Genomic DNA, 16,550 nt, shown 5'->3' on the forward strand with positions numbered 1-16,550 from the left:
TAATAAGTAAAAAAATAACAAACAACAGTTTAAAAAAAGAAAAAAAAAGGATGAAATTTTAATTAAAAAACCGGAAAAAAAAGATATAATCTTTTCATCAGCCCACACGATTATATCCGCAAAACAGAGTGCTTTCTGATATTGTATCAATAAAGCCAAAGCAAAATATATTAATACAATAGTGTGAGCAGCACTCAAAAATTTTTTTTATAAAAATTACAATGAATAAAATAGTAAAAACACAAAAAGTAAAAATAACATGTGAAAACAGAAAACAAAATAAAATAAAAAAACAGTATAAAAATGGACTATAAAGCGAGTAACGAAATCAGATCAACTTACATGGACGGGAATTTTTCAAGAATGATTTAAAAATGTTTTCGCAGAAAGATTCTCTTAAGTTTCTGTATTAATTGTATGTCTCATAAATTTTTTCTCTTTATATTAAAGATGATTGCAATCAGCGATGTGTTAAGAGAAATAACATTTTGTAAAAAAGCATCATTGCCTATAATTGGAATTGTAGAGAATATGAGTGGTTTTGTTTGCCCAAATTGTAAGGTAAATATTTATATAATTTTTATATTTTAAGAATGATGAGTTATATTATTTACTGGGGTAATTTAGTATTTCTTACCAGGATTTTGTTTTAGTGATATTCTAATAATTATTTTAGACCGAAATTAAGGTCATATTCTTTTGAAATTTACAAAGTGCAGCTATTAATATCTAGGAATGGTCTGGCCAGAATAACCTTTCTGATAAATCCTTGGGCCTGTATCGGATAGATTGTGAGTTCAAATCCTGTCAGCTAAAGAGCCTGTGTATAAAATGATTACTGGCGCGCATTAAATCTGCCTGGGTTGCAACGTTTCCATAACAAATCCTGTGAGTACTGGATCAGAGATTGATCGTTCTCTGGTTCTGGCTAAAATTACGATCTGCATATAAATGAAAGGTGTGGGAATGAGTCCTCTCTGTAAAACAGGCTGTGATGTATGTGTGGCAAAGTCATATTCTAAGCCACTAATGGCGTCTCTGAAAAACTTACTCTATTTAATATATTTTGAACTAACATCCATCCGATGTGATACACTCCTGTACTCAACTGTAAAAGTTTCAAAAACAATAAGTCCTCGTTTGGAAGGCTCTTTAATTCTATTGTTGTGGTATTTTTAAGGATTTTGACTTTTCGAAACCTTTTTTCTTTAGCAAATTTTTTGGTTTTGGAAGTTGTACAGATGACTTATTCACAAACCTGCCAACACTACTAGATTTACCTGCAGACTACTGGATTTACCTGCAGACTGCTGGATTTTACCAGCTTTTCCTAATTTACTGGTTTAGAAAAAATTCGCCTAGTTTTTGTACATTTTAGGAAATTCCCTAAACTCGAGTAAGTTTCCTAAAAAATTGCTCGTGAAATAGAATTTATTGCTTGCTTAAATATTTAACTAAGTATCGCTAATGCATAATGAAGCGAGCCTCATTTTTAGTAATTAGTTGGAAGCTTTTTTTTTCATTCTGAAATTTTCAGTTCATTTTTGTTCAGAGCTCTTTTTTTAAAATAATTAAAAAAAAATTTAACTACCAGTAATAAATTACTGGTCTATTACTATTAAAAATTATGAGTTAACATGAGAAAAAACATTTCAAGTTCATTTGATGTCTATCATTAATGAAAAATATTGTTGATCATTTATTGTTATTAGAGTGGTGAAGTTTTTGTATTAAGATGACAATAAAAATTCACTATTTGTAAAATATTTAGTATATTATGCAAAAGTTGTCATAAAATTTATATTATTTTGTAAAATCTACTGGATTTTTTCCTATCGATGTTGGTAACTATACTTATTCACCATACTCTTTCGATACATTTCTTGCAACCTTTTTGTTATCAAATCTGAAAAATTTACTTAAGGAACTAGTTTTAAGGATGTCTAAGACAGTAGAAATGTCAGAATTAAAGAGCGCTCTAAAAAAAGGATTTAGAAAGTTGTCTCTGAAGTTTTTATTGCTGAGTACAGAATGGAGTACTTTGTACATCTTGTGTTTTGAACATGGCTCATGGGCTTTGTACATGGTCCTTATGTAATTCCCACAATAGTTTCAGGAGTTATTAGACTTTTCATAGACATTAATAGCTGCATTCTGCATTATTTGTAGAACTTATAATGTATTGTTTATAGGGGTCTTGCTTTTGTAGTTTTATGAATAATAATTTGAAATTTTGTGAAAAATTTTTTTTGATAAAAAGTAAGGTCTTATTTATTTGAAATGTGCATTTTTATAAAATCTACATTCATTTGGAATGTATTACCATTTAAATATTAAAAAATTTAAATAAATCAGTTTGTCAAACAGCGGTTGCTAAAAATTTATATGTTCTTCTTCAATAAATTTTTTTGAATTCAATCTTAATCCCAGAATCTTAAAGAATTATTTTGTTCTTCAGTAAATATTTTGAGATTCATGCATTATTTTTTCATGATTCAATTATTTAATTTTTAATATTTTAAGTATTATGTAAATCTCACCACAATCTGGGAGGGAAAAAATAAAGACATGTACATGATGTCTTGGTATTTTTATACACAGGTTTTTACACTTGAACATCAAATCTTGATCTCAGTTTCGAGCTATAATTGGTTACTTTTCAGCTCATAAAGGTGTTTATCTTTATATTTTCCAGTAAAGAAACAATAAACAGTTGGAAGATTTTTTATAAAAGTGTATCCAAGGAACCAAGTGTACCATTTATTTAATTTAATGAACAAATAATAATGATGTTTTATATTATTATGTATAATTATATTATTATGTATATTAATTATATTATTATGTATATTAATTATATTATTATGTATATTTCTGCTCTTATGGTTTTTTTCCCTTAAAAATTACAATTTTGTTTAATTATTTAAAGATATTCACACAAAGCATTTTCTTATTTACAGGAATGTTCTGCCATATTTTCTCAGGGAGGGGGCAAATCACTGGCTGATAATGCTAAACTTCCTTTCTTAGGTTAGTATTGGTTATGAACAATAATTTTAAATATTTTAATGCAATTCCAAAAGTTAATGCCTAACCTGCATTTAATAAAAAGTGTTAATTGGAATCATAAAACTAATCAACAATTAAAAAAAAATTTTTTTTATAAGAAAAGGAAAAGGTTAGGAATGTTTGGTTTGTTGCAAAATTCTTGGGTAAAAATCAATTTATTTCCAACAAGTTTTAAAATCTGTAACACATTTCGTCAACAGATGGCACTATGTAGTGCAAAAAATTATTAACGAGTGTTTTTAAATTAACCACTATTTGCAGTTAAAATAGTCATGCGAATATTTCAGCGAAATTATTCTGAGATGAATCCAACAACATTGTATCACATTTCAGTTAGCCATGCCAACTTTTGATGAGCTATGTAACTGATTTTGAACTTTGATTACAATTACTTTCATGCTTTTTTAAGCAGAACACAGCAAGCCATTCATTTCTAACTCCTTCCAATTGACTTTCAAATAATTATTCTTTTTTGAGTCACTCTAAAAGTGTCAGGTGGGATTTGTTAAAAAGTTATTTCTAGGAAGTACTGTTGCTAGTTCATTATTGAAATATAAGCGATTTTAGTACAAATTCAGTCAAACATAAAACATTTTTCACCTTGGGAATGGTAGATCTTATGTTGTATGACAGAAAATTTTAAAATTTAGAAAGTGAAAATTGGAAATTCCCCCGAAACTATCATGTTTTCTGAACTTGTGAACCTTTAGGTTTTTACCTATTCTCTAAATGGAAAAAAATTGTTCTATTTCAAGAAGTTGAAAAAAGTTCCTTGCAATTTTGTTCAGAAAAATCTAAGTAGCTTGTAATAGGAAGAAAAGAAATAAAAGGTATTAAATTTACATATTTGCATTAAAATCTACAGGACTTAATTTATAAGAACACATAGATTTTTTTGTGTGATTAGAATAATTATTTTAAAATTCATTTTAAAATAAATTTTAACAGTAAAAAAAAAAAGAAAAAACTAATTTAGTGTTCTCAGAAAAAAAATTGAAAAATAATAACTATTTTCTTGAGAAATTTATATGCATATGAAATACTCTAGTTGAAGGAAATTCATCGAACTTAGAAAGAAACTTTAAGAAGGAAACTTTATTAGAAGGATCTCATTGAATTCATCATTAAAAGGAATTAAGAAGGAAACTTTATAATACTAACAATAACAAGTTTGGGATAAAAATAAATTTGTAACTATTATTGATAAAATTGTTTCTATAATCATCGCAAAACTAGAAAATCAATCATAATTAAAATATGTTTTTTTTTGTTGAATAAATAACTTAAAATTTTTTACTTACTCACTTGTTGTAATTCATTGATTATACAATAACTGTGCTGGATGTTTTATGACTCCTTGTGATGTTTTCGCTGTGATAAATCTTACCTTAATGTGTTGATCCTGGCGATGATCAAGAATTGTTCTCTATTTCCAAAGTTGTCTAGGAAAATTATCATCTAATTACGTAAATTACATTAAAGCCAGTTTTTGAAATTTTTGTTCAATGTGCATCTTTGAATCTATATTTTTGTACGCCTTTTCCCCAAAATTAATTACCAAAATTTTTTTGATTAACTCTTTTTAATAACTCAAAGTTTCTATTGCCTAACCAATTAGGTAAATCTGCTAATCTTCATTAAGTTAAATATTATCAGGAGTGAGAGGAAATGGCTTGTTAGGTTTATTATGAACATTAGTTAATGGACGTGAATTAATTACTGCTTCAACATAAGCCATAATAGTTTCAATTCCTAAAAAGAATCTAATGCTTTTCCTAAATTTTTCTTTAAAACTACAACCGTACCTCATTAAGATGAAGTTCGAAGGTAAATTTCTTTTTGCATTAGGAGGATTTGAAAAAACCAATTATTGAAACTAAAATACCAAAGAATTTAAATGAAATTAGTAGAAAAATGTTTTGTGGTCATTTTATCGTAATCAGAAGTTTTATGCAAAAAAGTGGCATCCTACAAATGCTCAAAACCACAGTTACACCTATGATGATAATATATGTACCGTAATATTTTTATAAAAGCATTAAACGCAACAATGTTAAGCAACCAAATGATATGCTTAACAAAAGAATTTCAACACCAGCAGGGATAGAATACAATTCTTCCTGTTTCTCCAGTATCACATACTAGGTCGATATTAATCACCACGTCGCTGAAGGTCCACTAATCTTCATTCATTTTATTAGTGACGTAACCAATTGCAAGTTGATGTGAACTTAGTTCTGAGTACAAATATCTTATCTTCCCTTGTTCAGCTCAGAAAAAGCAATAAACTTCATTTCAATGAGATCACAGTGAGGCCACAAAAGTCACTGTTGAGGAATTTGTTTTCCTTGGATGCATATAAAGTTCTTAAACAAGGGGACTTTTTTATGTTCATGTTAAATGAATATATTATTGTATTTCAAGATAATGTGAATTGGAAACTGTTCTCCTGTGCCTTAATCGTTTTCGCCTTAACGAGGTTCCACTGTAGTTTTGTTGTTTGAACCATTCTGACCCATTATATTTCCTATCATACAGCACTTTCAACAGCGTTCTGCTAAAATAGTTCTGAGCGTAGTGTTATGTTGTAAACATTCAATGTCAGCGCTTTTAAATGTTAATGTATTATCAGAATTCCCAATCACGCAAAAGACTCTTCTGAAGATAAAACGTCTGAGTGATGATAGAAAATGTTTTGCATTGAAGAAGAACAATTGAAATTGAAATAAGTTACAGAATTTTTTTCTTTTGTTGCTTCTGTGGTCTTAACACAACTTCCAATTGCACTAGCCATGCTATGGCACATTTAACTATAGGAGAATTCAATTGAATATCAAATTCTAAATTTCGTAATTGCTCTTTCAAAGCTATGAAATCATTTTATGTTAAAATCAGATTCAAATTGTATAATTTAGAATTTGAATGAATTGGACTAACTTTTTTTAGAAGCTGAAAATATTCCTTTTTAAATTAGTTTAGCTGCACAGCTCTAATCCAGCGTACTTTAAAATTAGCTTGTTCAATTGCTGTTATTACCAATTTTTTCTGCCGAGACTTCCAGTGGTTAGCAACCCCCATAATGCGTCACATTCATCATTATTCTTATCTTGAAAGTCAGTATTTCACACAAAAACGACGAACATTTTTGTTAATATATTAATCATACAAAGTGTCCAACTACCTGGATTTAAAAAATAATCAACAACATTTATAAAGGAAAAATTTTAACTCAGGAATACAGCATGTGCTACACAATAGAAAATGAGACACAATTTTACTCATTAACAAGGCTCATATCATTATAGCAGTTCAAATAGGAGTCAGTATTTATCTCTCTGAATCTAGGAAAATGCTTAGGGCAGTATTTTTCAAAATTTCAGTATAATAATTAAGATTTATATCTGCCAATATCTTATCTCTATCTTAATTTTTTTCCTTCTTACTTTCAATATCAACTTAACTAAGGGGAGAGCTTATGAAATAAAGATTTTAAGTGAGAAAAATATAATTCATAACAACAATAGACGAACAGTCATTATTTAAAGCAAAGCAAGGAAGGAGAACTTCGAGGGAAAATATTTTAACGGCTCCATTTTTCGAACAAATTCAAATTAAAAAAATAAATAAATAAATAAAACTCTTAAGTTCATGAATAAAAATAGCTCTTTCGACATGTCAAACTTTAAATCTGTATTTTTGCATTTTTTTGGGCTGCAGAGCAGTACGCAAGGTATTTTATATTGCAGGTTTAACAGTTATTAAACAGAGTTGGCCGTTGATTACAGTAATCGATTACAACTGTAATTGATTACAGATAATTACAGCTATGTAATCAATTACTTGTAATCACGATTACAAGTAATCAATTACTTGTAATCGTGATTACAACTTTCAAAAAATTTTGATTACAGCTGTAATCATGATTACAATTTTGATTACAGTAATCAATTACTTGTAATCATGATTACAAGTAATTGCGATTACAAGTAATCACAACAAAAACGATTACAAGTAATTATGATTACAAGTAATCAAAATATATGATTACATGTAATCATGATTACATGTAATTTGATTACATGTAATTGTGATTACTTGTAATCAAACTATACGATTACAAGTTATTACGATTGTATACTATAGTCAAATTTTTTATGTAAGTATTCATGTGTTTACATATTTTTATGTACATAGAATGTACGCACGCATGAACGTACAATTTGCGATTCCTATACATACAATGTATGCACAAACGTTGTTTGTACGTACAATATTCATAATTATATTGTAATATACTTAATGCAATGCGCATATGCTTAGTACATATAATTATGCATTTATGATACATGTACGCATGTATGTTAGTTTGTACAAAAAGGCAATGTTTTGTATCTTTGTATACATAGACAATGTATGTATGAACGTATATGAAAATAATGTTTATGCGTTTGCATGCTTTTATGTACTTAAGTGCATATATTGTATAAATTTACGATAATAGCACGTATATACAATGTACGTTTGTATATAAAATTGTACGTATTTGCGTACAATATGTAAAAATGTTATTTAAAGGTACAATATATGCACATAGTTGCGTAAATAAAATGCGTACATGTATACATGCATATTTATATGTACATCGATATATGTGCACGCAAAGTATGTACTTATGTACAACTTACGTATGTACTTGTATAACTACATACTTTGTTAATACTTATGCGCATGTAATGCATGGATGTACAAAAAAATAGTTATATGCACAATGTATGCATGTGCATACAACGTATACATGTACATAATTACAAGTAATGTACAAATACGTGCGTACATTTAAATATATGTAATTACAATATACACATACATTGTGCATACATTAAAAAAATTTATATGAGTAAAGTTATTAAAATTTGTTTTAAAATTATTCTAAGGTATATGAAACTCGACCTCATATTTTTTAGAAAGCAAACGATAATTTTATTTGGAATTTCTAAATATTAATTCCACACATAAAATTTACCGTTTTTCTTACCATTTAAAAAATTTCTATGAATCATGCATTATGTTATAAAAAAAATAAATCTGTATTGTCAAACATTTCATGAAAATACCTGAAAATAATTTTTTATTCAGAGAATTTCAAAATGATATAGAACAATTAAAGCTGAAAACTAAATTTAAATATCGTTTGATTTTGTCATTTAACTTGCTTGAGTCATTAAAAGTTAACTTACATGCATTTTATTTATTGCATTGTACACATATTTAGACATAAATGTAATGTACATATGTATACGTGTAATGTATGTACGCATGTACAATGTATGTACATACATTCATGTATTGTACGTGCATATATAGTACATATGGATATGCATACATGGAACATACGTGTATTGTACATGTGTGGATACATTCATTGTACATATATACATTGCACCATATGCATAGATAGGGATAGCATGCATGTACACATGTAAAATTTGTACGAAAGAATTATGCCCAATATATTTATGCACATACGTACTGTATATGTACACACATATGTACATTATATGAACATTATATGTTCATTTCATCATATGTACATTATATGAATATACATCTGTACGCTATATGTATATACATCTGTACGCTATATGTATATACATCTGTACAATATATGCATCTCAAATGTGTGTATGTACGTACGTTATGCATGTCGAATGCATGTATGAATATATGTGAAATATAAATACGCCCAATGTACGTACAATAGTTCACAAATGTATTATGCATATTTGGATACTTACATTGAGCATGAACATATTATGTACATGTACATAAATACACTGGACATGCATATCATGTACATGTATACATACATATATTGTACATCCTACAGATATACCTATATTGTACATGCATACATATATTGTACTGTTCATAAATAAATTGCACATACATGCATGGGACATACATTGTACAGACAATGTATGTATGTTCGTACAAACACAAGTACTTGTATATACATGCGTACATGAACATAGATATACATTTTACATACACAAATATTTGCATAAAATGCATATATTCATTGTGTATAAATGTACATGCCTACATTGTTTGCACATACATACGTAATTATTATCTATATACATACGTACATATATTTTATACCTACAATATAAGTGTATGTACATGTGTGTGATACTAAAATGTCTGAACATATGCACTAGATAAAATCATATGTACATACATTTCAGTTACATTCATTTGTACGTATACAAATACGTACAAAATGCAGTACATGTTAATACGTGCAAAATGTATCATTATAAAATACATTCTACTATCTACTGTAAAATATAATCATTTATAAGAATACAATAGTCTTGTAATCGTGTAATTAGATTACATGTAATCATAATTACATGTAATCAAATTACATGTAATCAAATTACATGTAATCATATATTTTGATTACTTGTAATCATAATTACTTGTAATCGTTTTTGTTGTGATTACTTGTAATCGCAATTACTTGGAATCATGATTACAAGTAATTGATTACTGTAATCAAAATTGTAATCATGATTACAGCTGTAATCAAAATTTTTTGAAAATTGTAATCATGATTACAAGTAATTGATTACTGTAATCGACTATGTAATCATGATTACAGCTGTAATCAAACTTTGTAATCACGATTACAAGTAATTGATTACTGTAATCAATATTGTAATCATGATTACAGCTGTAATCAAAATATTTGAAAATTGTAATCATGATTACAAGTAATTGATTACTGTAATCAAAAAATGTAATCGATTACATTTTTGGCCAACTCTGTTATTAAATCTTAAACTAATCAAATATGAATTTTTTTTATTCCATCGTTCTCTTCAAACCTTTTGCTTCACTTCACCCCTCCGTAATTTCATGTTTTATAGTTTTTAAGTCTTATAGTTTTTATGTCGTAAAACAAAATATAAGGCTTAAGTCATGTAAAGGAAAAAAGAGTAAGAAGTTTTTCAAGATAAGCATTTAAAGTTCCTTTGAGCAAATAGAAAAAAATTCCTCTTAAGTTCATAAAGATGGCTCTTTTAGCACATTAAACTTGAACTCTGTATTTGTATTTCTGAAGGCTGTGGAGTAGCTCATATATTATTTTTAAGAATTGAGATTCGTGTATTTTTCTCATCGCTAATTTTTATACTTGAATGAATTCCTAAATGTTTTGCAAACATTATCAGAAATATGTATAAAAATTACAATATACAAGTTATCCATGCTGGTCAACAATCAGAATACTTCAACGTTGATTCCGGTGTTAGACAGGGTTTTATACTTTCTCCAACAATCTTTTTAATTCTTATTGACTGGATTATGAAGAGTATTAGAGAATAAAGGGGGTTATAAGATGGAACCTTGCTAAATATCTTTCTCATCTTGATTTTGCAGACTACTTATGTTTACTGACCAACACCCTTCAAGACATGCAAATAAACAGACATTTCAAACACAGAGGTAAAGAAAATAGGGCTTATTATCAACCAAAATAAAACTAAAACTTTGAAATTTAATCCTAAACAATTAAATGATATATTCTTAGAAAATTATAAATTAGAGGAGGTAAGCAGTTTTACGTATCTTGAAAGTATACTTAACAACAATGGAAGAATTGACAAAGAGATACTAATAGTTCAAACAAAACCCGAAGCAATTACGCTATTTTCAATAAATTCTGGAACAAATTTAACAAAACTTAGAATCTTCAATTCTAATGTTAAATCTGTCCTACTCTATAGATCTGAGTCATAGCACTGCAATAAAAATAACATGAAAAAACTTCAAATATTTATTAAAAACTGTTTAAAAAGAATCTTGTGTATTAAGCGGTCCCATAAAATTTGTAATGTAATTTTGTAAAATAAATGAAAGCAAAACAGAAACCGATTGATCTGGAAATTTAAAAACGTAAATAAAAATGGATTGGTCATGTTCTATTTAAACCTGAAGAATTTGAAGTAAAGCAAGTTTTTATTGGAACCCTCAGGGCAATAGAAAAAGAGGAAGATCTAAAAAGAACTTGGTGCAGGACGATTGTAAACGTATTGAAAGCAATCAGAAAGGCATAGAACGAGGCAAAATAGCTAGCCACAAATAGAGTGAAATGAAAAGCCATGATATAAAATCTATGCTTTATTTCGGAGTGAATAGGAATACGTATGTGTATGTATTGGCAACAGAATTAATTACAAATATTGTTTGCTCCAATACATTTTTTTGTAACAACTTTCAAATAATGGGGTTTTTTATAATTTTTGCCATACTGTAATTAAATTTTTATAAATTTTTTGAATTGCAAACAATCTAGCATAAGAATACACTTTAATTTTTATAATTGATTTTATATAGGTATTTACACCTTATTCACAAAATATAAAATAATAATCTAAGTAAAAACTCATAATAAATTGATAAAATTTATTTGTCCTTAATTTGTTAGAAATAATACAGTATTTAAGTTTGCTCCAACCAGTATCTTAAAATATTTCCTAGTGCAATTAGAAATTACAGTTGTAGAGGATTATTGTAAAATAAATAAAATAATTAATTAAAATAAAATTCCCGATAAATAATTTCTTATAAAGTTTAAACTTAATTAAACACCACAAAATACATAGAAAAAATGTAAAGAAGCTAATAAGTACGTCGATTTTGGCTAAATATGAAACAACGTCTTAGAGTGATCTTTTATTGCATTATAACAAATATTTTTAAATTTACAATAATTTATTTTGTAAGCAACATTTGTCAGAAGTATATCACAATAAATATTTTAAAAATCATTTAACTTACCAATATGCATCGTTTTATTCTTATGAATTCTTCCACTAAACGAATACTACGTAAAAAAAGTGTTATGCCATATTGGATCCTGTCAACTTCCAAATATCCGTTTCGAAATTTCCGCGTTACTTTAAACCATCGAGGAAATGAAAATTGCCAAGATGGCTCATGGTATGAAGCTCTCTCTTCCTAATGATGTAATTCAGGTTCGAATTCCGTCGATAACTGACCAATTCGAATGCTGATATTAGCTTGCTCCGCCTACAATGCATGCCTAAAGTGTCCCACGTTTTTGACGGATCATGAGTTAGAATCCCTCAGCCGTCGGGCTAATCGCGGGAGGGTTTCGTCGTAATATTCTCTATATAATGTAAATGTGGGTCAGTTCTATCTGAAAGTTATCCATTAAAGTGAGCTTACCCTAATGCTGATCACGAAGTTCCTTTGTCTTCTGATGTGGGTTCAAAATTACAAGGCTACGGAGTTTAACATAGATAACCACAAATTCAGAATAGGTTAGTTGTTTAACACCGGTTATAAGAATAAAAAAAATAAATAAAAAAGATTAATTGTAACGAATTAACCCTGTAGGCACGAGCGCCGTATTTAATCGGCATTCACACGATTTTATGTTTATTCGTGCGCCGGCAGGGCAGAAGTTTGTCAGCCTTGTTTTAAATTTTATAATACTGAATTAAGTTACTTAGAATTTCTTTAATTATCTTAAAATGCATTTTTATTTAAAATACTTATATTATTTCCAAATATATTGTTACGTTACATTTAAATAAGTTTATCGAAACGCTGGCGTCATTTCAGCGGACTGCCGTAACAAAAAAGTTAACATTTTTGATAATCGCGAGCAGTTACCTGATATGATTTTTATAACACGAGTCCTTACAAATTGATTTTTCTCAAGCACTTTTTATTGCGTGATCACGATTCACATATGAACTTGAAAACATTTATTACTCATGAGGAAGTATTGAAGTTCCGCTTGAGAGAAAATCTTGCCTTGGTCTCGATCTTTATTAATAGAATTATAATGTTCGATTAATGAGCTTCTGATTGGGACCTTGAATTGTTTTGTTTCTAATTCTTCAACATTAGAATACTTGACGTTGCTTAGAATGATATTTCTCTGCAATTTACCTCGTCCCTTTGTAAATTGAAGCAAAGAAATGTTGAAAAATTAGTATAACTATTTTATTATTACTATAGTTTCCTATAATTACTATAATTTCCGGCAGCTATTCTAAATGACGGCAATGATTTATTTTGAGCTTCCATCTCGTTATACATTCTTTTTAAATCTGAACTATATTGTATTTTTAAGCGTCTATGAACAAAAACGCTTATGCAAATAAGTTGACATAATTAAATTATTTGCGGTTTATCACGTGAATTTCAAATTCCTCTCAGTCTATTATTTGGCCCTAATACCGTTTATTTTTTGAATTTTTTGTTCCTATCACTGCATTTTGTCAGCTATAATTACATAAATAATTTAATTTCTCTGTGATCTAAAATTTAAGGCTCCAAAGATCAATATTTTTTTTTGTACATCCTATCGAAATTTATATTCCTAACGTATTTTTTAAAAACTTTTTTAACTGAGTTTTCTAACTTAATAAATGAAATTCTAAAACATTTTAGTTTTTCGATCATTCGTTGTCTGATCGTAACAGTGGACTGATCGCAAAGACACAGTTCTCAGTAGAACACCGAAGTCAAGCATCACTAGCTGCAGTCAGTAAGCGGTAGGATGACCACGTTGATCTGCCTGCGTAGAGACCGAGGGTGTGCGGTATCGGTCCTCGTTAAACTGTTCTACCGTAAAGTGCTCGACTTCACGTGCAGGCGCCCCTTTGCAGAGGATCAAAATTGCGAAAGCATGTCTTCGGATCATCCACAGGGATGTTTCCCAGACCATCGCCAATAGCCCATTGTGCAGCTCTAGTGCTACGTAAATAAAGTACCTACTTCGATCATTCGTTCTATGTTCCTTTTAAATACCAAACAATTTTATAAATTTAAAAAAGGTTCTAGCGCAGCGTTTCACGAAGTAACGATATTTTCGTCAAAAAAAAGTTATCCCGTAGTTTTTAACTCTTTTACTTTTGAACCACGCCGCGAAGTGCGCGTTAAGATTTTATTTTGTAACCGACAGGCATGTTTCCTGAACTGTTATCGATAGCCCATTGTGCAGCTTTAGTTGTACTTACATAATCCAATGTAGGTAAAAGGAATATTAGCCAGTGGCATATTACCACGAATACGCTAATTTGCAATCCAGCGGTCTTTAACAACTCACTCTCTTTTTTGGAGATTTCCCTCTTGTTGTTGGTCACAATTTTATAATACAAGCTTTTATTTATTTTTCTAGCTAAATTTTTTAAAAAAAAGGAAGTATACCGGATTTGAAGAGCGTTTTCTTCTCTCACACAAAGAAACAGTTTGTTACGTAACTCTCCTAGCTTCGAATATCATCTAAGGTTAATTAGTTACCGAGTTGTTAATTACCGAAAGTTGGGATCGAACCTGGGTCATCTTATTGGAAGGCGAGCGCTTTATCCTATGAGATACCGCGGCTCTTAGTAATAATAATTATTCATTATGCTGAAGTGCGTACACTTATAATACACAACTAGAATGGGAAAAAGATCTCCATAACTGTTTCGTTTTCAGGGTAAATATTCGCCTCATATCGAGATCTCCGAAGCTAGGGAAGAGGTTCAATAAGTACTGTATTACGTAACGAGCTTTGCTTTGTTTGAGGAAAGAAGAAACATCAACGCATACTTCAGAACCGAATTTTGTTTTTGTTCTGAGTAACTTTGAGGAAAGTATTTACGTTTTGTTTTCAAGCTCGGTTAACAGTTAACTTAGCTAGATCACAAAATGAAAAATTCACTAGTTGTCTATGCATTAGATATTGTTTAAGAAGTCACATTATTTTGAAGCAATAAAGTGTTAGTCATGCAAAATAAATATTTTATTATTTTAGGTTCAATTCCTTTGGATCCTAAATTTGGATTGTGTATTGCTAGTCGATCTACAAAAGAAAATTTTGAAAATTCTGAAATTTTGAGTATTTTTCAAACTGTAGCTGAAAAAGTAATAAGTCATATGAAAATAAATTAGTTTATTTTTATAAGTGTTTCCAAGTTATTTTTCGTTTTACTTGATAAGGATTATTGTTTACATTTTTTTGTGTGCATATTTTGCTTTGGCTATATTAATACAATATAGCACTATTTTTGAGGATCAATTATATGAAAATCACTCTAAGATAGACATATTATGATTTTAGATGACTTTCATTTCACACTTAACATTGAAATTTCCCACAGGAGGAGTATTAGTCGAGAATATGGAGAAAAAAAAAACATATTTATTAAGAGATCTGCTCTTTGTCAAGGGAAAGATTTTTCGTAACGAAAAAATTAGTTTAAGAAGGAAGCATTAGGAAAACTTTTGAGATCTTAATTTGATCAAAAACATGACGCCATTTAGACACCATGGAATTTTTATTTTCTTAATGAATGTAAACTGCTCAAAACAAAGGATATTGAGGTTGCGGGTTGATTTTGCACCTGGAGACTTAATTGTTCGAATGATTGATACATTATCGACAGACATAGTAGGCTATATGAGATAAAAATGACATTTGTTTGGCAGAAAAAAATGCAAAAACGCCATTGGTGCATATAAGAAAAATAAATTTAAAAAAAAAAGTTTTTAATTGTGGGTATTGTTTCTCTGAACGGTCAGCAACGTCGAACTCCTACAAACCTCGCTACTTAATATTTTCTTTTACCATAAGTAAGGAAGTAACATCAACACTTAGCTATTATCAAAAATAAAAGTTAGAAAATCCCCTGTTCCTCTTAAAATTAATGTTCAGGTGTATTACTTTTTTAAAAAAAAATAATCAAAATTTATATCAGATGATTAAAATTTTATTCACGTGAAAATTAAAAATCATTGATATCAATCATTAAAGTAAAAAAGCGATGATTAAGAATATTATTTGTCAAAAGATTCAAAGTGGTGAAAACAAAAGAAATAACCTTCCAATGTAATAAAATAATTCCAATTTTTTAAAAACAATTTCGTATAGCGTCTTTATAAGTACTAATAACTTATTAATGAATAAAAAATGCTATAATATTTTTTCAAAAATATTTTATAAAATTTTTTATATGACTAGGCATGTAATTGCCTCTCTTATACATTATAATTACTATCCGAATGTATTTGCATAAAAGACTAATTTTCTCTCAAACTATACGAAAATCAGGCTTTTTGAAAACTTCCAACATCTTTTGTTAGGCTTATTGTAGTAAACTTCGTAAATATAACTTAAAAAACCTTTTTTTACTTAATATCTTTAACCTATAATTCAGTTAAGGGAAAAAAAATCTAATTGAAATAATAGAATTTTTTTATATTCTAGTTTAAGTTAAAAGATTTTTATCAAACCATCCAAATTATGTTTAGGTAGTTAAAAAAAAATACGCATGGAAACTTAGTGTAGATATCACTTTATTGCACTATAGCACCGTGCATCTTTATACATATATTTATACTCTGTAGTTTTTCAAATGATTAATACAAAACCTTATTTCATCAATACAAAC

General features: G+C 28.6%; 1 protein-coding gene across 1 annotated transcript in view; it reads left to right on the top strand.

The window, feature by feature from the left end:
* Positions 1–15,064, top strand: part of LOC107448902 (NUBP iron-sulfur cluster assembly factor 2) — a 21,942-nt gene extending 6,878 nt beyond the window's left edge. The window contains exons 6-8 of the mRNA XM_016064260.3: positions 451–561; positions 2,961–3,030; positions 14,915–15,064. Coding sequence (XP_015919746.1) covers positions 451–561; positions 2,961–3,030; positions 14,915–15,051 — 318 coding nt within the window. The 3' untranslated portion in view covers positions 15,052–15,064. The remainder of the gene's footprint in view (positions 1–450; positions 562–2,960; positions 3,031–14,914) is intronic.
* Positions 15,065–16,550: the final 1,486 nt, after the last annotated feature.

The sequence above is a fragment of the Parasteatoda tepidariorum genome, chromosome 8, assembly GCF_043381705.1.
Source record: "Parasteatoda tepidariorum isolate YZ-2023 chromosome 8, CAS_Ptep_4.0, whole genome shotgun sequence".
Classification (NCBI taxonomy): domain Eukaryota; kingdom Metazoa; phylum Arthropoda; class Arachnida; order Araneae; family Theridiidae; genus Parasteatoda; species Parasteatoda tepidariorum.